At 59.9% G+C, this 25,842-nt stretch overlaps 2 protein-coding genes across 2 annotated transcripts; both read right to left on the bottom strand.

Annotated features, from left to right (window-relative positions):
* Window positions 1-2,446: 2,446 nt before the first annotated feature.
* Window positions 2,447-12,461, bottom strand: P4HB (prolyl 4-hydroxylase subunit beta). The gene is made up of 11 exons (XM_045774961.2): window positions 12,251-12,461; window positions 11,086-11,292; window positions 9,606-9,739; window positions 9,309-9,446; window positions 5,434-5,538; window positions 5,120-5,245; window positions 4,783-4,983; window positions 4,417-4,537; window positions 4,124-4,305; window positions 3,949-4,035; window positions 2,447-3,360 (listed from the first exon to the last, which is right to left on the bottom strand). Exons 1-11 carry the CDS (start codon window positions 12,399-12,401, stop codon window positions 3,280-3,282), a joined length of 1,533 nt encoding a protein of 510 aa, XP_045630917.1. The 5' UTR covers window positions 12,402-12,461; the 3' UTR covers window positions 2,447-3,279.
* A 6,024-nt stretch (window positions 12,462-18,485) lies between these two features.
* Window positions 18,486-21,524, bottom strand: ARHGDIA (Rho GDP dissociation inhibitor alpha). Its single transcript, XM_045775015.2, has 6 exons — window positions 21,397-21,524; window positions 19,734-19,950; window positions 19,527-19,610; window positions 19,165-19,241; window positions 19,017-19,080; window positions 18,486-18,820 (listed from the first exon to the last, which is right to left on the bottom strand). The coding sequence occupies exons 2-6, from the start codon at window positions 19,921-19,923 to the stop codon at window positions 18,621-18,623; spliced, it is 615 nt and encodes a 204-aa protein (XP_045630971.1). The 5' UTR covers window positions 19,924-19,950; window positions 21,397-21,524; the 3' UTR covers window positions 18,486-18,620.
* Between the last annotated feature and the right edge of the window lie 4,318 nt (window positions 21,525-25,842).

The following is a 25,842-nucleotide window of genomic DNA, read 5'->3' as shown; positions in this document are numbered from 1 at the left end:
CAGGAGAAAACTTTCCTTTGATGTGAAGACTGCCTCTTCTGGTGTCGTGGAAAGTTCTGTCTGCCCTCCCAGAACCCTGGATGAGGCTGCCAGGGGCGCAGCCCTTCCCAAGAGTGACCCAGCTTTGGGCCGGAGACAGGCCAGCCCCAGCCCCAGTGAAGCACCCCCTGGTCCATCCAATAAAGGGAGCTGAGAGCTTGGGGGTTGGTGGCTTTGGCGTGTCCATTTGGATCAGAGAAGGGATGGGTGCCCAAAGCACCCCCCCCCAGTCACAACAGACCCCCTGAGAGGTACTTAATGTGCTTTTTATTCTCGCGAGGACACGGGAGTGCCCTCTAAACCACGGGCATGACCTGAGGCATCCCGTTTTGGAAACCTTTCGTCAGAAGCCAGGGGTGAGCGTCTGACCTGAGACTGTTGACCAAGCCTATCTCTCACGCAGCCCCAGTACAACCAGACCTGCATTCATCCAGCTTTGTCCCCGACGCCCGCGTGAACCTGTGAGGTGGCCTGGTTTGTACCAGGTTAGGCTTCTGCCTTCCAGAGGACTAAAGCAAACCAAGACATTTAATCCGAAAAGCTTACTTTGAAAAGTCCGAGGAACACAGCTAGTTAGGCTTCGCACCCAGCAGGAAACAGGAGCGCGAGGGCCTGTTAGGAGAATGGGTGCAGGCCCCTTGCTGGTGCCTTCCCTGCCGGCGGGTTCTGAGGCCAGAAGACCTCAAGGGGCTGTTGCACTTCAGGGACACCTGGAGAAAGCAGAAGAGAAGCAGGGAGGGGGAGAGGGAGAGAGGGTGATTTGGGATGTCACAGGCTGTTAAGCCTTCACTGCCCACCCTGAGCGTGTGAAGCCGCCTGCTAATCCGCCAGCCCCGCCAGGTTTTGGACTCCACCCCGCAGCCTCCCAGCCCGGCCAGGCCCTGGAATGTGCTCATCAGCTGCCTTTGCAGAAGGGGAAAGGTATGGGTGACTCACTCCCTGTCCCGCGAGCGCATGACCGCGCTGCTGGCGGCGCCTGGGCCCAGCTCTCTGTGCACAGGACCTGGCTTGGCACAGCTGGGTCCTCAGGGTCACCCACACCTGTCGCCGGGCGGGGAGCACGGGATTGGGCCCAGCCTCCCCCCCCCCCCCCCCCCGGAGCTGTGGCTCCTGGTGGCCTCGCTGCATGCCGATCCCTGATGCCGATGCCGGTTTTCTCCGCTGGAGGCCGTGTGTTCGCCTGGGGGAATGGAACGGCTCACAACTTGGAGGGCAGGGCTACCATCCTCTTCCCACAGAAGCTCAAGGGCCCGCGCTCACCTTTCCTTGGATACTTGTCTCATTGTGTCGGCCGGAGCAGGACTGGAGTGGACGAGCTGGAAGCAGCCCCGGCACAGGCCACCGAGGACCAGGGCTGAGGAGCCGGAGGAGTGCTGCCCAGGGCACTACACTGTGTACCGCTCGCCTGGGCTGGGGTCTGTGAAGGCAGGAGGGCGGGCCGCCAGCAGTAGGAAGGGCGAGGGCAGGCACACGGGCCTGCGGCTGGGAGAGGGAGCGGAGAACACTGGGAGAGCCACGTTCACAGCACGTTTTAGGGTCGTGTTTCCCACTGTGCACCGGAACCAGGAAGCCCCGACCGGCACACAGGCATCCGAGCTGGGGGGCCGGGGATCAAGCAATCCATGCGTGCTTCCTGGTCTGGGGGCACGTCGGGGCTGGAGGGCTGGTGGGATGCCCGCAGTGGCAGAACACTGAGCGTTGTGTGCTCTGTCCTTGACCTAAGGTGGACTGTGTGTCCACTTCCATTCCCTCCCAGAATGTCCGCAGGCGGCCCTCCCGTCCCACCTGCCACTGTAGACATGCTCGGAGAGCGACAGATGCAAAGCCCCCGGTGGCGCTGTCCATCCGGAAGGCAACCACCTGAGTCCCGCCAGCCCCCGTGCGGGGCTCCGCCCCGGGGCCCGGAGGGGTCGCTAAGTCAGGCTCACAAGGGCCACCCGCCCAGCACTGCAGCTAAGCTTCCAGTCTGGGAAACCAGTTGCTCTGTGTGAACTCTAAGCAAGCTGAGGTTCTCCAAGTCAATTACACTGTGAAACCTCAGTGACTTGCTATCTTAACACGCGACCCTGCCTTGCGAGGGCTTGGCGTTACGCATAGCAATGCTATCAGTTCACGCGTTCCCAAGCACCGCCGAGTTCTCATTTCTCGTCAGACCCTGCGGTGGCAGGCACAGACCGCGCTGGCTGGGCGGGCTCCACGTGGGACAACTCCGTGTCCCGATGCAGCGTGGAGCAGCACCCAGGCAGTGGCAGCTAGATGCCCCAGGACCGCGCGGGGACACTCATCACCCTCCAGCTGAAGCAGCCAGACAGCCCCGCAAGGGGCCGGCGAGGCTCGCAGGCCGTGCGCTGGGTGACTACCTGTGACCCGCCTGGAGAGCGTGTAAAGCAGAAATGACGAAAGGTAGTAAAATTTCAACTTTATTTGGCCAATGTGTTCAATTCCAATATCGTGGTAGAAATGGCTGAAGAACGGCCTGCACCTGGTTCGGCTCAAGCAGCCTTGGCTGTTTCCCAGCCTGGAAATGGAGGGTTCTGATTCTGCCTGCTGCAGACCTCAGGCGGCCCTGGAAGTCACAGCACCGGGGAGCCTGGCTCGGGGGAGGAAGGGGAGCTGCCCGGGTCTGTCCTGGGCTCAGCCGGCACCCACCACCCCCTCCAGTCATATGAGGCTCCCCTGTGACAGAGATCCAGGGTCTCCATTTAAGCCAACAACGTGAGACCCATGCTCCGTCACAGCAACACCAATGGGAGGTGAGAGGGACCCGTCCAGCCTGGCCCGGCCCCTCCCCACGCAGAGGACAGGAGTCTCCAAGGAGGCCCGGCCACAGTGAAACAGCCACCCTGACGTCCAGAAATGTCTCAAAATCCCACAAATGGAATTTTTTAAAGTGATAAACCTAATAGGAAGGAGACTTCACCTGCGTGAGATTCCAAGACATTTTAACAAGCACTTTGGACAAAACCATGTACAAAAAAGTACATCACAATTTAAAAAAAACGGCCCAACAAGGTGAGCTGGCCTGGAGAGAAATCCCTTTCCAAAAATTGAAAAGAAGTAAGAGACGGGTCTAAATTTACACATGTGTTAGGATGAAGTGTTGCTTCAGAAAAATTCCCTGCATTTCCGGTCGGTGTTCCCTCCTTCCCGTGAGGGTCCTCGGGCTTCCAGAGGCGGCGATGCTGGGACGCGCTGCCCGTGGGGGTGTCATGTCTGGGGCGCCCAGGTCTGCGCTCCACCTCACAGCTCATCTCTCACAGCTTTCTGACCGTCCTCCTCCTCCAGGTCAGGCTCTTCCGCTTCTTCCAGATCTTCCAGATCCTGGGGTGGAGGAGGGAGGACACCAAGGAACCCATCAGGAAGGCTGTGCAAGGGGCGTGGTTGGGCCTGTGCCACAGCCCGGCCCCATCACCCACGCCCTGCACCCCAGGACCCAGCTGGCCATTCGGACAGAAGCAGCCCACTTTGGTCTCCAAGAGCAGACGTGACCGGGTGGGAGGGGAGCCCAGGACCCCAGCAGCATGCGCTGACTGACCCCGCCAGCTTCAGGGCACGCTCCCTTGGCAGGACTGCGGCTGCTTCTGGATCCCCCCCCCCCCAACACCCAGCAGACACTCTGGCCCGAGCACACTTGACGACCCTCTGCTTCGAGCCCCAGCTGCCCAAGCTGACATGGACAGGCCTACGCGGCTGTCCAGAGGGACACCTCAGCCAACTGGCCGGGGACGGGCATGTGACTCCCGGCTAGCAGGGAGCCTTACGGGACAAGTCTAAGGGGCCACGAGCAAACATCAGCATTTTAAGACCCTTCTAAAGGCTCGGTCTGGAGTGTTCCTCAGGGAGAGTGGCTCTGCCTGGCCCGGGTACACACACATGCCCCACCAGCGGTGCCCACCGGCCCCCACTCACGTCATCGTCCCCGGCCCCGTCCTGGCCACCACTCTCCAAGAATTTCTTAAAACCGTCTAATGTCCGCTCCCCGTTGTAATCAATGACCTATGGAGAGGGAGAGGGAGGGGGAGGGTCAGGGAGCTGGGAAGCGGCCTTCCCCCCCCCGCCCCCCCCCCACCAGGCTGGGCCGCACCGTCCTGTCCGCGCTGGCCGGGAAGAACTTCAGTGTGGGGAAGCTGTGCACTTTCACGGCTTCCACCTCGTTGGCCGTCGAGTCCATCTTGGCGATGACGATGTTTTCATGGTCCTTGTACGTCTCTCCCAACTTATCCCAAATGGGAGCCAGCTGTTTGCAGTGCCCACACCACGGGGCATCTGAAAGAGCGCCGTGCTGAGGTGCTGGGCCCGGAGCCACTCTCCGCCCGCCCCCAGCGCGCACGCCCTCATGGGGCGGACAAACTCGGGCAGCTGAGGGGCTTCACTTACAGAATTCCACAAAGACATTCTTTTTCTCGTCAAAGGCAACTTCTTCAAAGTTTTTCCCGACTAGCACCTTGACAGGCTGCTTGTCCCAGTCTTCAGGCAGCTCCTGGCTCATGAGGTGTGGCTGGAGGGCAGGCGGAGCAGGGTCACGGACGCCCGGGGGCCCCACCGGCCCTTGGGGCCCCCAACCCCTGGCTGGGGCACCCGGCTGCCCTCAGACGATTAGAACTGCTCACAGAGCCTTGGGAGAGGGCCGTGCCCGTGAGGTCGGGGCTGCTCTGAGCTCCCGAAGAGGGGGACCAAGCGGGGGCCCCGTCCTCAAGAGTCTACACTCAGGCCAGCCCCACACCAGGACGCGGTCCCCCCCACCTTGATCTTGCCCTCCAGGAAGCGGTGGCAGAACTCCTCGATCTTCTCTGCCGTCAGCTCGTCCGACTCGGGCTTGTACTTGGTCATCTCCTCCTCCAGGGTAATGAGGCGCACGGCGGGGCACTCCTCCTTCTTGAGGCCGAAGAACTCGAGGATACGCTGGTTGTCAGTGTGGTCACTGTCGATGAAGATGAACAGGATCTGGGGGAGGAGAGGCACGGTGAGGCGGGGGCCGAAAGCGGTTTCTGCTCCCCACGTTGCCGCGGCCCCTGCAGAACAGTCCCGAGCGCCGGAGGAAGCCTGGGGCCGCCCAGCAGCGGGCCCGCAAGCTGCTCACCTTCCCCTTGAAGCGTTCAGCGGCCTTCTTGAAGTTGCTCAGTTTGCCGTCGTAGTCAGACACGCTCTTGGGCAGGAACAGCAGGATGTGGGTCTTGATTTCACCTCCGAAGATCTTTGGGGCTGTCTGTGTTATAAGCATAGGTCACTGGGTCTGAGCCATGAACTGAGCCATGAACACAGGATATTCTCTCCGCAGCTATGAGGCCACCGACGCCACACTCCGTATGTGGGGTCCCCGGGGCCGGGACCTCATGACCCTCCAGCACACCCCACCCCCACTCTCAGGGCGCAGGACCCACAGCAGAGCCGCACCTGCTCCGTGAACTCAATGACCAGCGGCAGCTGGTTGTGCTTGATGAAGTCCAGCAACTTGTCCTTGGTGACGTCCCCCTCAAAGTTGTTGCGGCCTTCGTCAAACTGTGGACGCAGAGACAGCCGTGAGCACCCTGGAGCTCCCGCATCCCCAGGCAGCCCCCGGCAGCCCCGGCTTGGCAGTCTGGCAGCCACCTTCCCATCTGGGGGTTTTGAGAGCAACGGGCTGCAGAGAGCAGCACTTTCCGGGCACCAGGCACCAGCGACACCAAGGGGAGAGTGTGGGCCTTTCAGAGCGGCTGCAACGTCCTGCTCCGGCTCAGAACACGCCGTCTCCCGAGCGTGCTGTGCCCTTGGATGGAAGCGGAGTGATGAGGGCCGTCCCCACAGAGGGAGGTCAGCCAGGGCTGCCTCCACCGGGCAGACGCCAGGGACTGGCACAAACCGAACACTCTTACGGCTCAGCTGCCATCATCTGGGAAAAACCAACTTTCACGAGACTGTTACTTGTTATTACAAATAACTGTTATTATTTTAGAGGAACAAGTTTAAGTTGCCTCCTCACCCAACTTGGGGCTGGAACTCAAAACCCGAGGTCAAGAGTCACCCGCTCCACTGACTAGGCCAGCCGGGCACCCCTGGATGAACAAGGTGTTTGAAACATTTCTCAGGGGCTCCTGGGTGGCTCGGCCAATGAAGCGTCTGCCATGATCCCAGGGTCCTGGGATCGAGTCCCGCATCGGGCTCCCCGCTTAGTGGGGAGCCTGCTTCTCCCTCTCCTTCTGCCGCTCGCTCTCTCACACGCGTGCACTCTCTCTAAAAAAAACAAATAAAACATTTGAAAAAAAAATTCCTCAGTTCTAATTTCTGACTCAATAAAAATCAGTAGGTATAACCTGTGCCCCAGGAGCTCCTTGGGACCCCAATCACACGTAGAGTTTGAGGGGTCTCGGGCCCGAAGGTGGGAGGCCACAGCCTTGGCTCTGGAGGGGGCACAGACCGGCTGGTGCTCTGCCTGAGCCCGCCCAGGTGAGGGTACAGGGGAGCCTGCCGTCATTCCCTCTGACCTGTCAGATCAGACCCAGCGAGGGAAACTAGTCTCCTTTTCTTCCGGGTCGTTTCCTGCTGCGCTTCCCCAGAGGGACTCCTAGAAGAGCAGCTGGCCACTCCCTGCCCCCACCAAGGCTCCGTTAGAACCCGAGCGTCAGCCTGACGACAGTGGCTGCGAAGTTAGACCAGATCGAGGGCTGGACACTGGGAACCCACCCCCCGCCCACAGGCAAAGCTGACACCTGCTTTCTCTCCCCCAAACCTGGGACAGAGGAGAGGGGAAGGGGCGGAGAGGCCAGGAGGCCCGACTCCACCAGGCCTGCTGCTGAGCCCCAGGAGAGGCACACAGGCCACGGCACCCCCCCACTCCTCCAGAACCACGTCCCCACCCCCATGCTGTGAGCAGTCTGCCCGATTTCACACCGAGACGCCCGAGGAACAGAGCTGCCCCAGGCATCTGCTCGAGACGCAGTCTTTTCGGTAATGGTGCCACATCCCACTATGTTCACCGGCTACTTCAGTGAAAAGCAGACAATCGGCCCTCATTCAGCTAGGGACAGAGGCAGAGGCCAGCTCCATCAGGCCTCAACGACAAACGTCCCCAAAAGGCTCAACGCTGCAGGCCGTGAGGAGAGGCCTAGCCCCACAGCTATTCCTAACCCTCCAGCTTCAAAAAATAAAGAAAAAGCAAACACCGTGACAACAAAGACACAGGTAAGTAGCTCAAACCAAAGGTCCAACTGCCAGTGACCCATGACCCAAGCCTCCAGCGAGTGACAGCTGGCCACTCCTGGGAGCCCACCTGTCCTATCCACTGGGGAGGTACCCAGCTCAGTGAGGCCGACCCTAAGCACCGCAGGCAGACAGGACCCAGCACACTTTGAGGAACTGGGCTGAATAGCCTGGAGGAAGGGGAACAGCAAAGGCTGGGAAAATGAGCCGGACAGTGGAGAAGACGGGAGGCGGCATGGCAGGAACTCGGGAGCTGGACCTGAGCCTCCCTCCTCATCCGTGGTGCGGCCTACAGGACCGCAGCTGTGGCCACCACTGACCTGCATAGCACCAAGTCCCAGGGCTCTGCTGAGCTTCTGCTCAAGGCTGCCCCCCAACCGGCATCAGACCCAAGAGGGTCAGCTGTGCCCAGTGAGCATGGACCAAAGGAAGGAAGCACGTGGTGGTCAGCCCTCCCACCAAGCTCCTGCACGTGGAGCCTCTGCAGACCGTCAAGGACACGTGAGCGCCACGGGTCCTGCGTGGAAACTGGTGCTCTGGGGGCGCCTGGGGGGCTCCGTCTGTGAAGGGTCTGCCTTTGGCTCACGTCATGATTCCAGGGTCCTGGGATCAAGCCCCACGTCAGGCTCCCTGCTCAGCGGGGAGTCTGCTTCTCCCTCTGCCTCTACCTGCTGCTCCCCCTGTTTGTGCTCTTTCTTTCAAATGAATAAATAAAATCTTAAAAAAAAAAAAAAAAAGAAGGAAAGAAAACTGGTGCCCTAGAGCTTCAGGGTGACGGGGGAGCACTGTGTGGACACAAGAGGGTGTACAAGTCTCGATGGCCTCAGAGAAACTCCTTTCTCTGTCAGCCTCAACCTCAGGACCCAGGACTCTTGCCACCCCCAGAGCCCCCCCCATGCCCCCAGGGGCTCCCACGGGCTCCGCTCATCACACGTGTAACTGGAACTTCCTGGGCCTCCATGCGATGACCACGGGCTAATCTAGCGACGCCGCATCCTTTGCGGAGCACTGTAAGGAGTTCCACCGAGTGAGGAGAGCTGGCGTCCTTTGACGAAGGACGGACCACAGAAACAGCGGAATGGCAAGGACACCACAAGAAAGCCACCCCAAGCCTGGGTGTCCCCGGTCCTCTGGGGCACGGATGGTGCCTGGCAAGGTGCCAGATGCAGCAGTTACTACAGAGCTGACCGTGGCCCGGCTGCCCCACACGTGGGGTGCACACACACAGGGGCCCCAGCCCAGACCTGGTGCCCCTTCTGACCACACGCTATATAGCTCTGCTGGAGCTCTAAACCTGCCCTCTTCCCACAGGGACAAACCAGAACTCCGAGGCCCTATCTCCACCCCCGAGGACATGCCTCCTGCCCTGTCCCCACTCTCCTGGCTTGTTCTCCCTCTCCAGTGCCTGTGCCATTGGAATGGTGTGGACACACCACCGGCCAACGCAGGGCAGCTGTGCTCCAAAATCATGGGGGTTCAGCCAGCCCACCTGGCTCTCTACTGGCTAAAACAAAATTCAAGAAACCCCTGTGACCCCATGGTAATGCTGTACATATGAGCCTGGCCACATCCTAGCAACGGCGCAGGCGACTGAAAGGCACGTGGCACAGGACCTGTGCTTGCCACACCGTGGGGGCCGGGCTGGGCCTGCGGTGGGAACACTCGCCCAAGAGGCAACACTCCAGTCTCTGTTTCCGGTGAACAAAAAGGTCGTGGAAACAGGAGTGCAGGTCGCACAGCGGCCACGTACTTACAATCGTGTGCTCAGAACCAGTTAAAGTGGCAAACTTCGCTCTATGTATGTTGCACCAGTTTCTTTGAGAACAGCTAACCCTGCAGAGTGGCTGTGCTCTCATGAGACACAGCCCTGGAGCTGGCACACCAGCCGGAACAAAGGGCCCACAGCGCAAAGTCTGAAGGCCACCATCCAAGTGGCTCCTGCAGTCTGACGTTGCAAAACGGGCCCTCGATAAGTCCAGCTGGCGGCCCAGCGCCGCCCGGGCAAGGTCCTCAAGCGCTGGGAGCAATAAGGAAAGCAGCCCCCCGCCACAGCATCTCAGCACCCAGGGCGGGGCCGCAGGAGGGCCACTCACCTTCTTGAAGAGCACAACCCCGTCCTTGTCCAGCTGGTATTTGGAGAACACATCACTGTTGGATGTGATCCCAAAAGGTATGTCATCGATGGCCTCTGCTGCCAGCAAGAACTGCTTGGCAAAGTCCGACTCCACGTCCTACAGTGGAAAAGAAGCAGAGGTGGCGAGGCGCCCTGACCCCGAGGATCCCTGCCTGGTCAGCAGGACAGACCACGGTGCCCAGGACACGGGGAACCCTCCGACAACGATGGGGGGCGGGGGGAAGAAGGCCCCGAGATGAAGTTCCAAAGCCTCTACCTTGAAGAAGCCAATGACGGTCACCTCGCTGGACTCCAGCAAGGCCTCCGCGGCGGCCCCGTCGGGCAGTGTGGTGGCAGCAGGGCCCGTGCGCTTCTTCAGCCAGTTCACGATGTCCTCGGCTTCTCTGCCAGCTGCGCCCAAACACATGCAGGTTCCGCTGAAAACCAGCACCGCCCCCCCCGGCCGCTCTCCGAGCTCTCTGCCAAATCCAGAGCGGGATATTCTCTTTCCACATGAGAGCCACCTTGTCCACACACCTGTGCAAATCTTAAGAGCCAAAAAGGCTTTTCTGTGCACGCGAGAAGCTGCAATGTAGCTGAGAGCAAGGAAAAGGCAGTGGCTACCTCTGGGCAATGGGGTCACAATTCATTTTCCTTGTCTGGTCCCTCTGCATTCTCTGAATTTCCCTGACGTTTAAACTCATTAAACACACACACACACTTTCCCCCAATGGCTTCACTCTAGGATCGTCTTAAAGATGTGGTAGAATTTTTAAAAAAAGAAAAGAAAAAAGTCTGGCTAGTAGGTCAGCTGAACACCAGCTTTCCCTGTGAAAACAGGCTGAGCTCCAGCTGGCCTCGAGCATCCAGGCCGCTCAGGTGTCCCTGAGCCCAGCGCACATGCCTCCCGGACTAGCAGGGGAGAGTGAAGGTGCACCTGCGTGCCACCCAGGGCAGACAGAGTGAAAGGCTAGAAGCCTGCTCTTCCTGAGACTGAGGCCAATCACTTTTTCCCCTCAGTTTGGCCGCCTGGTCCAACGTGAGAAAGGCTGGGGAAGCTCACACTTAAAAGGATTCTCCGAAGTGGCAGCTCAAAGCTGAGTCCTCAGTTACAGGTGGAATTAGGAGTAGCTATCTCATTCGCCAAAGCTACGTGTCAGTGATGGGATCATGGGACCTGTGAGATTCCTGTTGCACAAGTGAACACAAGTGAACGTGGGAACAATAAAGCAGCAGCCTAGGAAGGAGACCAGAGTCAATGGCATCAGGATTAACTAGGCTGCTCCCGAGGACTCTGAGAGCCGCAGAACCAGTTCTATAGACGAAAGTCTCTTGTCTCGTCAGTACCTACCATGCCACAGAGGGGCCCAGCCCCCAGGAGGCGGCCACACGGGCTCCTGCCACACAGAGCCAGGCTTGCACCCGAGCTCCGCTGTGACAGGTGAGTGACGCCAGCCTGTCACTTGGCGGCACTCGGCTTGGCAGCCGGCACACCTGAATGAACTATCACTACACTTGTTGCTCCACGTGGTCCTAAGGGCCCCAGCCTTCCTCTCCTCACTGGTCCATTTTAGGACGAGCCTCAGCTTGCTACCCCTGATGGCTGTCCCTCTCCACCCGAGAGATTCTGCAGGGATGGAGAAGACTCCTCACAAGAGCCTGAGAGGCTGAACTGGACTGAGAACGGGGTTCCCCTCCCTGCCCTTCAGGTACGTTCCACGGCCTGCAGGCAGTTAAGGGCAGTGTGGCAGGCACACCTGTGTACTCCCTGGGAGCAGCTGTGTCTCCGTTCTTGAAGAACTTGATCGTAGGGTAGCCACGGACACCGTACTGCTGGGCTAGGTCAGACTCTTCCGTGGCATCGACCTTTGCCAGCCTGATCTCCGAACCCTCCGCCTTCAGTTTCCCAGCGGCTTTGGCGTACTCGGGGGCCAGAGCCTTGCAGTGGCCACACCAAGGGGCATCTGAAAAAGAAAGTGGGGTGCTAGAAAGCAGCACTGACCAAGTTCCACCGCTTCCCTTGCCTTCTCCTCCGTACTTCCTTCCATAAAAACCTTATCTACTCACCAAGATAACCCCCCCGTGAACACACACGGCTGAGCTATCGCTGATAGCTCGACGCTCTTGGGCAATATCGGGACAGAGGCCACGAACGACAAGCCCACACCAAACCCCTGCTGCCCTGTCACAGTCAGCACAGGACAAACTCTAACGAAGGGTACTTTCCTATCACCTGCAGGCAGCAAGGGCAGTCGTGTCCCTGGGACTGCCCTCTGGGAACGCCAGGACACCTGGACTCGTGGCAACACCGGGCGTGAGTGCGCGAGCCGCAGCTGTGCACACCTGCCGAGACTCCTGTTTAGCAGCGGCTCCCCACACCGGAGCAGAGCTGCCTCTCAGCTAAGGTCAGCAGCCGCGCCAGGCTCCAGATTTCCGTCCCCAGACTGGGCGTCAACACTTACAAAGGTTCTGGATGCTGGGTGGCAACACGGCGGAAGGCAGCGCGGGCAGGAGCCCGGCGCTCTGGGGGTGGGTCGCAGAGGGCAGTCCGGGGGCTGCACCCCGTGTGCCCCTTTGTATTTGTGGCGGTTAACACGGGTCCACCCCGTTCTCCCTAACAGAGGGACCCTGCCACGCGGACATCAGGCACAAAGGCACGAGCTGGCCGTGGGCCTGCGGTCACCCCCAGGGTCCGGCTCGGGCAGGAGGGGCGCTCCCGGGACGCTGACAGCAGCTCCGTGGGCTGCCTCGGCCCCGCGGAGGAGCCTCCCCAGAGGCGGCGGTCCGTGCATCCGAGGGTGGGGTGGGGGTCCCGGAATGCCGGCAGCCCTGGAGCCCCCCAGTTCCCCGGCGCCGCGGCCCCTGCATCCCCCCGTCCCAGTCCCCGCCCCGCGGCGGCCAGGCCCGGGCGGCGGCACTCACAGAACTCCACCAGCAGGTACTTGTGGGCCGCCAGCGCCTCCTCGAAGTTGCCCTTGTGGAGCACCAGGACGTGGTCCTCCTCCTCCGGGGCGGCGGCGCCCGCGCGCGTCAACGCGGCCAGGGCCAGGCAGAGCAGAGCGCGGCGCAGCATGTCGGCAGCGGGCGCGGCGCTTCGGTTGGCGCCGCCGGGACAGCGAGGCCACGAGAACGCGCGCCGGCCGCCCCGCCCCTATAAGCCCGGCCGCCGCCGAGCGCGCGCCCGCCCGCGCCCGCGCCCGATTGGCTGGCGGACTCCAAGGCCCGCCTTCAAAGTTCTCTGATTGGCCAACTGCGCTGGCCCCCGACCCCGGATTCGGAATCGCTGTGGAGGCTGCCCTCTCCCTCGCCCAGGATTGGCCGAAGAGCTCGCGCTCGCACTCGTCCCGGGCTTCTCATTGGCTTCCGCTGGAGAACTTTCTCTTCCTCGACTTGTGACTGGTGGCTTTCTCCTACACCTTCTGCGGGTCTGGAATGGCTGCTGCCTTTGGAGGCCCGGGCTCTGAGGCTCCTGATTGGCCAGGAGATGCGCGCACCCCCGCGCTATCCTTCGTCGAACGTGGCAGTGGGGCGGAGTTCCCAGGTGGGGGCGGAGCTGCGCCTGCGCCTCTGAAACCCCTCGTGTTGCATTCTGATTGGACGGCTTGTCTGTAACTGACACCGCCCCCCCAGCTCTGCGAGCCGGAAGTTGGGCTAACGCAACTTCCGGTGCGCGTGAGGTTCGGGTGGTACCTGCCGAGGACCGTGGTTGGGGAAGCGGACGGTGGCATGCGGGGCTCGGCCTGCGGGCGTGGGCCCGGCGGCTTCAGCGGCGGCGGGTCGGGGCGCCTGGGAGGCGCATGGGTGGTGCGGGGAAGACCAAGGCCAAACGTGCTGGGCCCGGAAGGCGGGCAAGAAACCCTCCCGGAGCGGGCGCAGGAAGAGGGGGAAGTTGGGCCGTTCCACCTGCGGGTCCGGAAACGGGGAAGCGGCCCTGAGGCCTCGGAGCAGGCGGCCGGAGCACCGCTCGGCGTCCGGCCGGTGGAAGGCTCCGGGGGGCGACGCGGGGCCCTGCAGGTGCCGCTCCGCTGTCCCCGCCGGCTGCCGACCCCTCGCCGCAGGCTGATGGCCCCCGCGCGCTACCCCCGAGGCTGCTGAGCACGGGCCGGGACTTACTGAGTACCGGAATTCCTGTGATTTTTTTTATATTGATACGTTGCATTGATGTTTGAATGCATTGGGTTAAATGAAAGTGGTCAATTTTAGCCGGTTGTTTTTTTTTAACTAGCTTCTAGGAAATTTAAAATAACGGTGTGGCTTACATTTTATTTTTGTTGGCACTGCTCTAGACCGATCAGCTTGTCCCTTTCCCTGACTGCTCAAAGCCTCTGCCACCACCTCCGCCTTCTCCTGGCTGCCCTCCCCACCCCCACTCCTTGAACACTCCGTTTTTCTCCAGAAAACCTTCCTCTTTCTTTGTATTCACTTCCTTTGTTACGAAAGTCCACCACCACTAGTTTTAAGACTCATCATCAATTTAATAACTTGGCAGGAAGGAAAGAAACACGCCCACATTAAATGTACACGTTGGCTGTAATAACATCCTCATTTCAGAAATGGTACATTAAAAAAAATGCTTTCATACTTTTGAGAGTTTGCATTTGTTGCTACGTTGTTTTGAGGGCATGTTTTCTCATCTCCTACGTGGGGCTCCCTCAGCTAGAATATGAATTCCTGAAGGTCAAGCTGAGGTTCTCCGTGTCCTTTCCCCTGTGCCAGTAGAGCAGGGGTCAGCAGAGGTGGTTGTATCTGTTGTGATCTCTTGTCTTCCAGGAGCTGGGACTTCCGGCACAGAAAGGCTATGAACATGTGTCTGGCAGGTGCCGGCCTCCAGCCCCACTTCCGTGGGGTCCTGGCCTGCAGGGTCAGTTAATGAATGGCAGCTCTTCGTGACTAATAATTGGAAACGAAGTCCCCTCTGCTCTCTGGGGTGGATGGTAGTTGCTGCTGCCCTGTCTCCCCCAACGATTTTGGGGTTGCCGTGACCCTTATTTTACAGACCACAATTGGGGGCCTGATAGAAGGGATATTTGCATCTTGTCGAGATTTCGGAGGTGCTCATGAGACCAGTGTTTAGGTGCCTGCATATCGGGGCTTGAGTGTTTGCTGCTGCTGGGGATAGAGTGAAAAGATTGAAGACAGCGTGACGTTGCTTACTTCGTGGTGGTCCGGAGCAGCGTCACCCCAGAGCATACAGTCTTGACAAAAGATGAGAACTTTGGGAGCCAGGGGAGAACCAACCAGACAAGGATCCAGTTGCGTCTCTGAGTGAGCCTTACTCTGTTGAGTCTGTGCCTCCGTGGCTGCAGCTGACGCACCTTGATGGAGGTGATGACGGTGTGGCCCGGGCGGCCACAGCCAAGTCACGTTCTGTGAAAAGCAGGGCCCAAGCAAGGCTCTGAACGGGGCACAGCTGCACCGATGTGCCTTCGCAAGGTGTCTGCTCGCCTTGAATTGCCTCATGTACCAACCTGCGCAGGAGCAGCAAAGCGGGGTTCTCAGTTGGAAGAAGGCCTGGTTTGGGGAAGGTCTGCGATCCCCGGTTTCTGTGGGGTTGGTCCCAGAACACAGGCTGGTTCACTGAACACCTCTGCCGGCCTCAGCTTTGAGGGGAGGGTATCTGCGTCCTTCCTGAGACCCGATCACATACCTTCCAAAAGCAGCTCCAGAGAGAGGCCATGGGGCTGTGTTCACCTTGTACCCTGGGTCATGAGCTGGAATGTGCCCGTGGAGGTCAGCGCCCACCTGCCCCTGTGGCCTTGGCTCTGACATCTCAGGACCAGCAGCACTGGTTCTCGACACCCTCCAGGCATCTCTCATTTTCTGAGAAGGTGCCTGTTAAATCTCATGTAAACTATCGAGTGATAAGATGTTTTGATAAATACTGTTCTCAAAAATAGAGTTCTCGGGGCGCCTGGGTAGCTCAGTCAGTGAACCATCTGCCGTATGATCCCAGGGGTCCCACCTCGGGCTCCCTGCTCAGCAGGGAGTCTACTGCTCCCTCTCCCTCTGCCTCTGCTCCCCCTGCTCGTGCTGGCATGCGTTCTCTCAAATAGGTAAATCTTTTTTTGTTTAAATGAGTTCTCAGAATAAAACTCCTTTCCAATCTGTGATGGGGTAGGAGGTGTTGAGGGAGTCAACAGCAGGCTCATGGACCCCCAGGAAGTGCTCTCTGGGCCACTGAAGGACAGCTCCTGACTGTAGGGTCCCACTGCCAGGCAGGGCCACACAGCCCTGCACACGTGCATGCTGGGACACAATGGGGAGCATGGTCCCCGGGGGGGGGGGGTGGAAGGGGGTCCTGATTATGGGGTGGGACAGTGCCGGCCATGAAGACTATTATAAGTCACAGTAATTGGTGGTTAATCAGTCACATCAGAGGTCCTGTGGCGTCCACTGGCACCTCCTCAGTGGGAAAAGGGCCATCTGGGAGTAGATGAGGAGGGGGCAGCTTGGGGGTTCCTGGGGGACATGGACAGAGGACAGGATGGAAGGGGACCACAGTCACAGCCCCCAGACTGTACAGACAAGTTCAGGGTGAACTAAGAGGATCAGGTTAGACTTGGGACCCAAGAGACACGTCCAGCAAGTTCTGCAGGCACTGCCCTTGTGGCCCTTCTCCCAGGGAGGGGCCAGAGCAAAGTCCTGGCTCTTGGCAGGGTGCCCCGTACAGCTCGGCACTTAGGGTCCGAGTTCATGTGTGTAACTAAAGCTGGGAAAATCCATGGCCTGACAGAGCCTCAGAAGGCCCTGGCCCACTGAACTGTTAACAGCAGTTACCCTGGGTTTAGATTTTCACTGGACCTTTAAGGAAGTGTCGTGGGAGAGGTGTGGCAGTGGCTGGCCCCAGAGCTGCCTTGGGCCCGCTGAGCTGGGAGCCACTCCCTGGTGATACCTCTGGGGACAGGGGTGAGTTTCAGAGGCGGCTGCGTCCGAGTTCAGTGGGAGAGGCACCCAGACTCAGAGCCTGGAACGGTGCAGCCCCACTGCCTCTTCCTGCCCGAGCCCATCCCACCTGACTTGGGGCACCCCCCCTCTTTGCCCCTGTGGCATGTGGAATCAAGAACCAGGGCCTCGGCTGCGTCCTGTTGTCTGGGCAGGACGTGCCACTTCATCTTGTCGTCCAGCAGGGGGCCCTGGTGAGCGGGGACCGAGGCAGTGGCCAGCCCTGTGGGAGCCGTCCTGGCACAGGCTGCGGTCGCTGGTCCACCTTGGCCCCAGCCAGCGATAAGCTGCTGGCAGGGCACACCCTGGTGAGCACTGGAAGGAGGGGCAGGCTCCCAAAGGTGTGGCCAGCGGAGCCTCGAAGAGGGCAGCTACCCATCCCCACGAAGGGCAGCACAAAACCACTTTTCTAACCCACTCAGAACACAGAAAGAGAAGTTTCACAACGGGTGTCAGGCCAGATGAGAGGGTTTCTGGGGCTTACGTTACCCATCTCCCCTTTTACCACCCTGGGGCTGGGGAGGGGGCACTGTAGTTGCCAGATGCCCTGGGGTGGTGAGCAGTGTCACCCTTCCCCCCGCCCCTCCCCCAAGGTCCTATAGAGGCCGTGCTGGTCAATGGGACTCCCCTTGCTGCTCTTTTGCACCTCCAAGCAGTGAGGTCCCCCAGTCTCCTCCCATCTACCCCACTTCACCCATCCCACCTTTGGACCCAATCCCATCAGGGCCTCCAGGGCACTGCAGGGCCCTGCCGCCTGCAGCACTGACTTCCGGTGCACCCTCCCACCCCCACTGCAGGGCTGCCCAGGCACACCACGTGGGGACCCTCTCATCCCACTCCCTTCATGGACTGCTTCTGGCACAGGGCTGTCTTCAATGAGGTTCCCCTTCTTCAGGGTTGGGGCATCTCCTCCGTGGAGCCTGTGCTCCAGACCCCCAGAAAGCCCTGTGCACCCCCCAACACACTGGCCAAGAACCTTGGGCGATCTGGGGAGACTCCAGGCCTACACCCAGTGAAGCACTGGCCAGATGAAACTGGTATGAAAGCCTTCAATTCGTTCTCCTTCCACGGCCACAGGCGTGGTGACTAAGCCTGGGGAAGCCCCAGCACCACCCTAGGCATCCCAGCTGCCCCTCCCTTCCCGAGACAAGCAGCAGACACCCTGGCTCCTTTGGGGCAGTTTATTTCCCGGTCAGAAAAGGAGAAGCAGGGTCAGGCTCCTGAACATTCTAGGCCCGGGCCTAACAGGGGAGGCAGGGAGGGGAGGCACAGGGGAGGGCTCCGACTGTGCGCACTTGGTCCCACAGTTGTCCTGGCTGGGTCCGGGGAGGGCCTGCCGGGGATGGTGGCACCGAGCCTGGGGGCAGAGGTGGCAGGCCAGGGGGCCCAGAGGACGGCACATATGGAGGCAATAAATACTGACAGGCCAGGCACACGACTCCAGGCCGGCAGGCCCAGTGGGACAAGTAAGGCTCAGCCGCTGGCTTTGTCCGCCGAGGGTTGTCTGCTGGGGCCGTGGGCTCTGGCACTGCCCACTGGGACGAAGAAGGCAGAGGCGTGAGGACACCTGGCCTCCCAGATGGGAACGGAGGCGAGTTCAGTTTTGGCAATTTGGCTTTCCCCCAGCCCCGGGAGCCGTCCCCGCAGCCCTGGCCGGGGGAGGGGGCTGGCTAGGCCCTGGCGGGCAGGGGAGCAGCAGCAGCACATCCCACACACCTCCCCGGGCCACAGGGACTGCGGATGGGGCAGGGACTGGGGGAGACCACATGCTCATGCAGACATGGGGGGGTTAGAGGTTAGTGACGGCCCCCACAGCACACGTTCCACATGTTAAGGCATCATGGTTAGACAGTTACTGACAGCGATGAATGAACTGACCGGGGACAGGTGAAAGCAGGAGGGTGGCTGGCCCCCAAGAGGCCTCAAATCATGCACCCCACCCCACCCCCACCCCCACCCCGGAAGAAGAGAAAGAACAGGATTTGGGGCAACCGCAAAGGCCCGCAGGGACCTGAGTACCCCATGAGATTCCCTTAGAAAACCCAGGGCCTCAGGATGGGTTAGGATGGGTGGGGGAACCCGAAGGGGTACGGAAGGGGAGGTGGAGGCCTGGCCTGGAGGCTCCCTCCCCCCTCTACCCCCCCAGCACAGGCAGAAGCAGCAAGGCGAGACCACCGAGGAGGCTGGGGCCTGCGGGGCGGGGCCAGGAGGGATGGGTAGGGTCGGCCAGGGGGGCAGACCCGTCAGCACTTTGGTAAGGGGTTGGGATGGGGCGGGGGTGGTAGGGGTGGGGCACGTCAGACAGGTCCGTCTGTCTGTCCGAAGGCCTGCCCGCCTCCCGGGCCAGGGCTCAGTCCTTCCATTCCTTTTTGATGGTAAGGTTCCACTCCCAGGACAGGTGGTCAGTCTTGTCGTCGTCTGTGAACCGGGACTTGATGTTGTAGCTGCCACGAGCCAACATACCCTTGGGCGCCTCCTCCGTGGGGGTCAGAAACTCGTACTCCTCTGCCCGAGGCCCGTAGCTGCCCACCATGTAGTCGGTCTTGTCAACTGTGCAGGAGATGCGCCGGTCACTGGTGCCGCCTGACCCCACCCAGGGCCGAGGGCACACACTGCCTTCTTCCTCTCCCTCCCGATCCCAGAGCCCTTGGGCAGCCACCCCCACCCTGCCCCTTCCCGCAGCCAGCCAGGGGGCGGCCACCCCATCGTAGGGGCAGGGGCCAAGCGCCAACCCCCCCCCACTCACTCTTGACGCCTTTCCGGTACGTGTGCTGAATATACTTCATGCCGGACACAATCTCCCGGTTCACCTGCAGGGAGGGAACCCAGGCAGAGCTCAGTGGGGGCTCTCCAGGACCAAGGCCTCCCGGCACCTCCCACGGCCTCTGCCTTACTCGGAAAGAGATTTTTATCCGGTACTCCACACCCTCCTTCAGCACAAAGGACTGCTTCTTGAAGCTCTCCAGGTCACCTGCACCCAAGAAAAAGATTGTACTAAAAGGCTCAGCTCCAGGAAGCTGCTCACCTCAGCATCTCCCATCTGCAGCTGCACGGCACTCCTTCCGCTCCCACCCTGACCCACACAGCCCCAGGCAGCCCCACCCAGGATCCAGGCCACTCCACAGTCAGAGCCTGCAGACTTTCTGGTTGCACTTCTCGCGCCCCCCACAAGAGGGCACCCGCATCCTTAGAAACTATTTTCCCCAGCAGAAACAGCAGGGTGCCAGCAGGCAAGGACCTCAGTGATGCCACTCACCTGTCAGGTCCAGCTCCAGGGGGCCCGGGGCCGTGCTACACACCAGGGTCAGGCGGGTCACAACAACATTGGGGACGTTGGGGTCTGCAGAGTGAGAGCAGGTTAGAGCTCTACCCCACCCCTGACATGCCGTTGGGGAGGGGGGAACTGGCAGCAGAAACCCAGAAGTGACAGGTGTCCCTCTTGGTGCTGCCTCAGCCCACTTACCAGCAGACACAGTTACACGGCCCAACAGGGCCTCCTTGTACTTGCGCAGACTCTCATCATCCTTGTCCAGCTCCTGGATCTCCTGGATGCTCTTCTGGGCGGGGGGCTTATAGTTGACGGAGTGTTCATCCTCCTCGTTCTCGGCCGCGATCTGTGCCAGCTGCTCAGCTGTGGGCTCCTGCTCAGCCATGCTCGCCTCTACCTGGGTCTGGCACACCTGTGTGCAAGGGTAGGGCTGTGGCAGCCTGAAGGGAAGCACAGTGTCTCCCCCTCCTGCCCCTCAGCAAGCCCCACCACCAGCACACGTATGCTGTAGTGACAGACCCCTGCAGGTAACCGGGCCCCATGTTTGGGCCCAAGCGGATGTACGCCTTTTGGAGGAAAGCAACTGCAGACAGAGCTTTGGAAAGTCCCAAACACAGACTCCTGAAGCCCTGCCCACCTTGGGGACCTGCTGGAAGTCTGGGTAGAGCATCCAGAACTAAGCAGGACGTGCAACCTGCTCTCCAGAAGGACCAAGCATACATCTCCCACACCTGGGGGAGGAGACAGCACCCCCAGTCCCAACTGACAGGGCGGGGTCACCTCTAAAATCCTGCTATTCTTTTGAAGATGCCCAGACCCTCTCCCCAAGGAACACCTCCTCCTGGGTCTCCCTGACCACACATACTCGTTGGACTCTGTCCTAACAGTGAAGCAAGGCCCCATCCTGCAAACGCAGGGTTCTCATGGAGCTCAGGTGACCGGGCCAGCTTAAGTCCCACAGGTGGGCACCAGACAGGCAGGAGGAACCCTAACCATCCACCAACCTTCTTTCCAATTTTAAGAGTATGGGACCTAGAATTTGGTAACTGCTGCAATGCCTACATGGTCTCAGGACCCTCTTCCTGGATCCTGGCCCAGAATAGCTTGGGACAGCGCTGTGGGAGCAAGGAGCAGTGCAGGGGGCAGCCCACTGGGCTCCCTACGGTTAAGGATCCCCATCGCACCGCTAGAATCGCTGAGGAATAGCTGAAGCCCACTCAGGTCCTTGGGCGGCGAGAGAAGTGGGCAAGAGCCCAGTCCACGCTAGACCTCAGCTTGCCCGGGAAAGATAACCAACGCCTGTCCCCTCGGGACCGGGCTGGCAGTCTGGAGCTCTCCGAGCACCAGACCTCACAAAGGGCCGCCGGGAACCCCGAGTCCGTCGGCCAGTCGGCCGCCACAGGTGGGGTGGGGCCCGCCCGCTTTTCCAGGCCTCCCGGCCGCTTCCTCTGGAATTCCTCTAGAAGGCTCACGCCCTGACGCCACCCAAGTGCGGCCGCAGGCGACAGGCTCCTCCGAGCGCGATGGCCGCGGCCCACACTTCCTTCCGCAGGGCTCCGCAATCTGGGCGGGCGGGCGCGCCGCGCGGGTGGGGTGCTCGGGGACCACGCCGCTCGGGCCGGGCGCCGCGCCCGCCATCCCCGGGGAGGGGGCGCCAGGCCTGAGTCCGGCCAGCGCGCATCGGCGAGGGCGGGGGCGCCGCGGGACACGGGCGGCGGCCCCTGAGGAGGCCCGCGCCCACCCCCTGCGAGCGGCGCGAACAAAGACGCGGAGCCCCCAGCCCTGCGGCGCCCCCCTCCCCGGCCCCGCCCCGCCCTACCCCACCCTGCCCGTCGTCGCCGCCGCCGCCGCCGCTCACCGGAGGCTCGACCGCGCCGCTCTCGCGCTCCCTCCCGCACGGAATGACGAACGTCGCAGCCCCGCCCGCGCGCGCCCGGCCTGCCACTTCCGGGGTCACGCGACTTCCGCTCGCGCCGGGCGGGAGGCGGAGGGCGCATGCGCGCGCGCGGGCTGCCGGGAGCGCGCCGCCACCATCTTGTGGAGCCGGCCTCGTGGGCGCGTCCCGTGAGGTCGGGGCCGGGTTGGGGTTTTGCGCGCTTTGCTGCCGGTGTTTTCTGGTCCCGGGCGTCCTCGGGGTTCGGTTGCCAGCCGAGGGCACAAGGCAGTGTCACGGCTTCGAGGGCGCACCCCGTACGTCGTGACCTGTCCCCGAGGTGCCCTAACGCGCGTCTGTGAGGCGCGGGGAGGAGTGGCCACTGTCGTCCGACTGCCCACGGTCCGCCCTGGGGTCCCAGCGCGACTAGAGGGGAGCCTGTCCCCGAGGCGCTCCTCGCCGCGTGACGTCGGAGGCTCCCGAGCGCGGGCGGCCGAGTCGCTTACCATAGAAGTCCCCGGCTGTAGGCAGGTGCCCGACGTGTGCCGCGCGCAGACCGCGGGGCACTGTACAGCCCCCGGCACGTTCTCGCAAGTCCCCCGCAGGCCCCCCAGCAGGCCCCCGGCGCCTGGCCGCCTGCACCGCTGCCCGGGGCCTCCGCCCGACCCGCAGGACCTGGCGGGGATCGCGTCCGGCACAGGCCCGCACACGGCGCATGGTGTGGAGGGGGATGTGTTCGGCCACGAACTGAATGCGAAATAGGATTTTTAAATATTTGAGGAGCATTTGCGGATTTTGCGTAACTTCGGAGTCGCGCCGTCGGCTTTCTGTGCAGAGCCTTAGAAGGAGCACGGTTCCGTGGGTTGCTTGTGAGGCTTCCTGTCATTGCACACCCGGAACCCACAGCCTGCACTGCCGAATTGCAGGTAGAGGGAAAGTCTTTTTTTTTTTTTTTTTTTTAGAGAGATTTTATTTATTTTTTGAAGATTTTATTTATTTATTTGAAAGAGAGAGAATGAGAGAGAGCATGAGCAGAGGGGAGGGCAGAGGGAGAGGCACCAGAACTTGGGGCTCCATCCCAGGACCCTGAGATCAGGACCTGAGCTGAAGGCAGACGCTTAACCCACTGAGCCTCCCAGATGCCCCCCCCCCCCAAGTGCTTTTAAAGAACAAAACAGGGCTGCCTGGATGGCTTAGATGGTTGGGTGTCTGCCTTCGGCTGGGGTCACAGTCCCAGGGTCCTGGGATGGAGCCGCAAGTTCCGGTCGCTCTCGTGCTCTCTCGCTCTGTCAACTAAATAAAATCTCTAAAAAAAAAAAAAACCCAAAAAGCAAAGAACCCTGTTGTAGAAAATTTCAAACATACATTTTATTTGGACCCTGCTACTGTGTACAAACGTACCCTGCATTTCCAGCTTCAAACGAGAGTTCCTGTAGTGTTCCTGAGGGTCAGGGAGCTGCTTGGCCAAGGTTCTGCCTCCTGGCCTCGTGAGGCTGCAGCCATCGGTGGCCCCTAAGATCTGCAGGAATTCCAAGCTCTTGCAAATGTTGTGAGCTGGAGCCTCAGTTCTTTGTGGGCTGGAGGATTTAGTACCCTGCACCCCCAACCCCTGGTTTCTCTGGAGGGCTGCTTATAGCAGGGTAGCTGGCTTCTCCCAGGTGAGGCCTCAGAGACAGATGGACAGAGGCCTAGAGCCCACGAAACAGCAAGCCCTCCAGACAAAGCTGCACTGTCTCTCACAGCCTACATCTCGGAAGCAAAGTCACTTCTGCACTCTTCTGGTCACACAGACCTGCCCTAGGACAGTGTAGGAGGGGACCACGGGGATGAGAGTGCCAGCAGGCGGGGCCCTTGGGCCTGCCTTGGAAGTGGCCCACCACGTGCACCCAAGTAGAAAGGTTTTGTGGACCCGGTGCACCTGCCACCCAGCCTCAGCAGTTACCAGCCGAGGGCCTCCCCATACACGCAGCGGGTTTGAAGCAAACCTCAGAGGTGATTTCCACCATAAATATTTCAGCACGTGTTTATTTCAAAGGAAGGGGATCCTTTCTGGGGAGAAACAACAGCCACAGAACCATTATCTGCCCTGTCTGGGGACCTACTGCTGTGTAAGGAACCGCTCCAAAATGGAGTGGCTTGGAGCAGTGATTCACAGCTCTCTCTGCTATTCTGCCGGCGGAGTGAGCTACCCCGGGGCTCTCCCGAAGCTGCAGTGAGGTCGGGTCCATGCGGGGGTCCCATCGGACGGTGCTCAGCTGACGCTGCCAGCCCGAGGCCCTTCCACACAACTCCTGCGGGATCTCAGCAGCTGGATTCCAAGAGCAAATGTTCTGAGACGCCTGTTGGTAAGTCTCTGTGTGAACCACTGGGAAGTGCCGGAAACCAAACTCCTGCAGCTTTTCACTGGTCAAGCCCAAGACAAGCTGGCCTGGGTTTAAGGGCGGAGAGTTAGATTCCACCTCTCAATGCGGAGAAAAGCAAAGGTGTGTCCCTCTAATCTAATCAAACGACTCACGTTCCTCTCCCGTAAACACAGTGCCTCGAGGACCCCCAAAAGTCTCATCCCATTTTGGCTTCAGCTCAGGGCGCAGGTGAGAATGAGGCTGTGGTGTGGCTTCTCTTAATCTGAAAACCGGGCTCCAGACCCAGAAGCCCTGGCCCACAGCACCAGATAAACCATCTCCCTCCCTACCTGATCTGTGAGTGTGGTACAGAACGGTGCCTGCTTCGCACTCAGTTTCGGGTAATGTCTTGTGGAGCAGTTCTCACTTGGCATACCAGCCAGGAAAGGTAACAACAGTCCTAAACATCATTAGAGAGCCAAATGGTATTTTCCTTGACTGCATTGCGAGTGCTTACACTTTTTGGGGGAATCGGAATCGAGTTAAATTTCACGCACTGCAGTTAGTTGTATGCTAGGGTCCTAATCGATAGGGTGGCCCTCTCTCTGCGCCATGTAGTGTTCCGTAGAGCCCCCCGTGGCTAAGCCCCTGGGGCAGCACCCCAGCCAGGCGCTGAGCCGTTCCTGTCCCCCGTCCTTTCTGTGGGGTGGAGAGCAGCCCCGTGGGAAACAGCCCGTGTTCAATGTGACATGGTGCTTAATATCGTTTTTGCACCATCACCAGGGGAGCCATGACACTATTTTGAATATTTTTATCAAATTAGCAAAGAACTTAAGAGACGTGAGCACGCAGGATAACAGCGTGGCCTTACCTGACACAGGGGTGGCTGGTGGGGCTGGGAGCACGCCGTGAACATAGGTGTCACACCTGCCCAGTGTTCGGATGGCGTGTCCCAGCAAGGGCCCGTTTAAAAACGGACCCTGAGGAAATCACCATGGGTGTGAGCAGGGGTTTGGTGACAAGGTTTCCTGCAGCATTTTCACGGCATCAAACATTTTCATCACACTCATCTGAAAAGCGTGGAACGGCTGCGGGACAGACCACCACGTGGCCCTGTGCTCTCCTGTGTCACAGGAATATCTACGAGGTAATTAATAAATGTTAATACACAGTAATTTAAAAACCCTGTGAATTAAAACCTTCACATGTTTCTAATAAAAATAGTGAATGACATAAACTAATTTTTTTACTGCTTTACCAAAGTATAATTTACAAAATCCACCCATCGAAGTTCATAGTTCAGTTATTTTCTAGTGAATGTGTAGAGTTGCATAAACATCCCTCCAAACTTTATGTTGAGCTCTTTGTCCCTGTGGCCTACTCCCAGCAGCCTGTCTTCTCGCAGAGGCTGGCAACCACTGTCCCGCTTTCCGTACCCACGGATCTGCCTTTCCTGAGCGTTGCATCTCCGTCCCACGGGGTCCTGTAGCCTCAGCGACAGTGACCCTGCTCCAGTCCGTCTAGGGCAGAGAAGGCGTCGTTTGTGCTGTTCATTGGATATGTTTACACATTTTGTTTGTGTTCGTTCATTAATTGAGGGACTGTTAGTTTCCCTTTTGTCGGTTGTGAACGGTTGCACTTGTCCTTGTGTGAACATATGTTCGTTTCTCTCGGGTAGACTCCCCAAAGTGGAATTCCCCATGTTTTCCAAGGTGGACGTTCCATTTTACAACCCTGCCGGCAATATAAGAAGGTTCCAGTCAGGCACATCCTTGATGCTTCTTGGCATTGTCTGTCTTTTTAATTAAAGCCCAGTGTGGGGGCGCCTGGGTGGCACAGCAGTTAAGCGTCTGCCTTCGGCTCAGGGCGTGATCCCGGCGTTCTGGGATCGAGCCCCGCATCAGGCTCCTCCGCTATGAGCCTGCTTCTTCCTCTCCCACTCCCCCTGCTTGTGTTCCCTCTCTCTCTGGCTGTCTCTCCCTCTCTGTCGAATAAATAAATAAAATCTTTAAAAAAAAAAAAAGCGCAGTGTGACGTGTGTCTCACTGTGGGTCTGATTTGCATTTCCTTGGTGAAGAGTCTTCCTTGG

This window comes from Ursus americanus, chromosome 23 (genome assembly GCF_024610735.1).
Source record: "Ursus americanus isolate L20-20 chromosome 23, mUrsAme1.1.p, whole genome shotgun sequence".
NCBI classification, from domain to species: Eukaryota; Metazoa; Chordata; class Mammalia; order Carnivora; family Ursidae; genus Ursus; species Ursus americanus.
This window is presented reverse-complemented; position numbering and strand designations above follow the sequence as displayed.

What these genes read in the sequence shown, in the direction of transcription:
- P4HB (XM_045774961.2), bottom strand. Translation starts at nt 12,401, where the DNA reads ATGCTGCGCCGCGCTCTGCTCTGCCTGGCCCTGGCCGCGTTGACGCGC. An exon ending in CTGAACGCTTCAAGGGGAAG is followed by an intron (nt 4,984 to 5,119) that starts GTGAGCAGCTTG and finishes CTCCTCCCCCAG; the next exon opens with ATCCTGTTCATCTTCATCGA. An exon ending in GAATGTCTTTGTGGAATTCT is followed by an intron (nt 4,306 to 4,416) that starts GTAAGTGAAGCC and finishes GCGCTCTTTCAG; the next exon opens with ATGCCCCGTGGTGTGGGCAC.
- ARHGDIA (XM_045775015.2), bottom strand. Translation starts at nt 19,923, where the DNA reads ATGGCTGAGCAGGAGCCCACAGCTGAGCAGCTGGCACAGATCGCGGCC. An exon ending in CCGTGTAACTGTGTCTGCTG is followed by an intron (nt 19,611 to 19,733) that starts GTAAGTGGGCTG and finishes CTCACTCTGCAG; the next exon opens with ACCCCAACGTCCCCAATGTT. An exon ending in CCTGGAGCTGGACCTGACAG is followed by an intron (nt 19,242 to 19,526) that starts GTGAGTGGCATC and finishes TCTTGGGTGCAG; the next exon opens with GTGACCTGGAGAGCTTCAAG.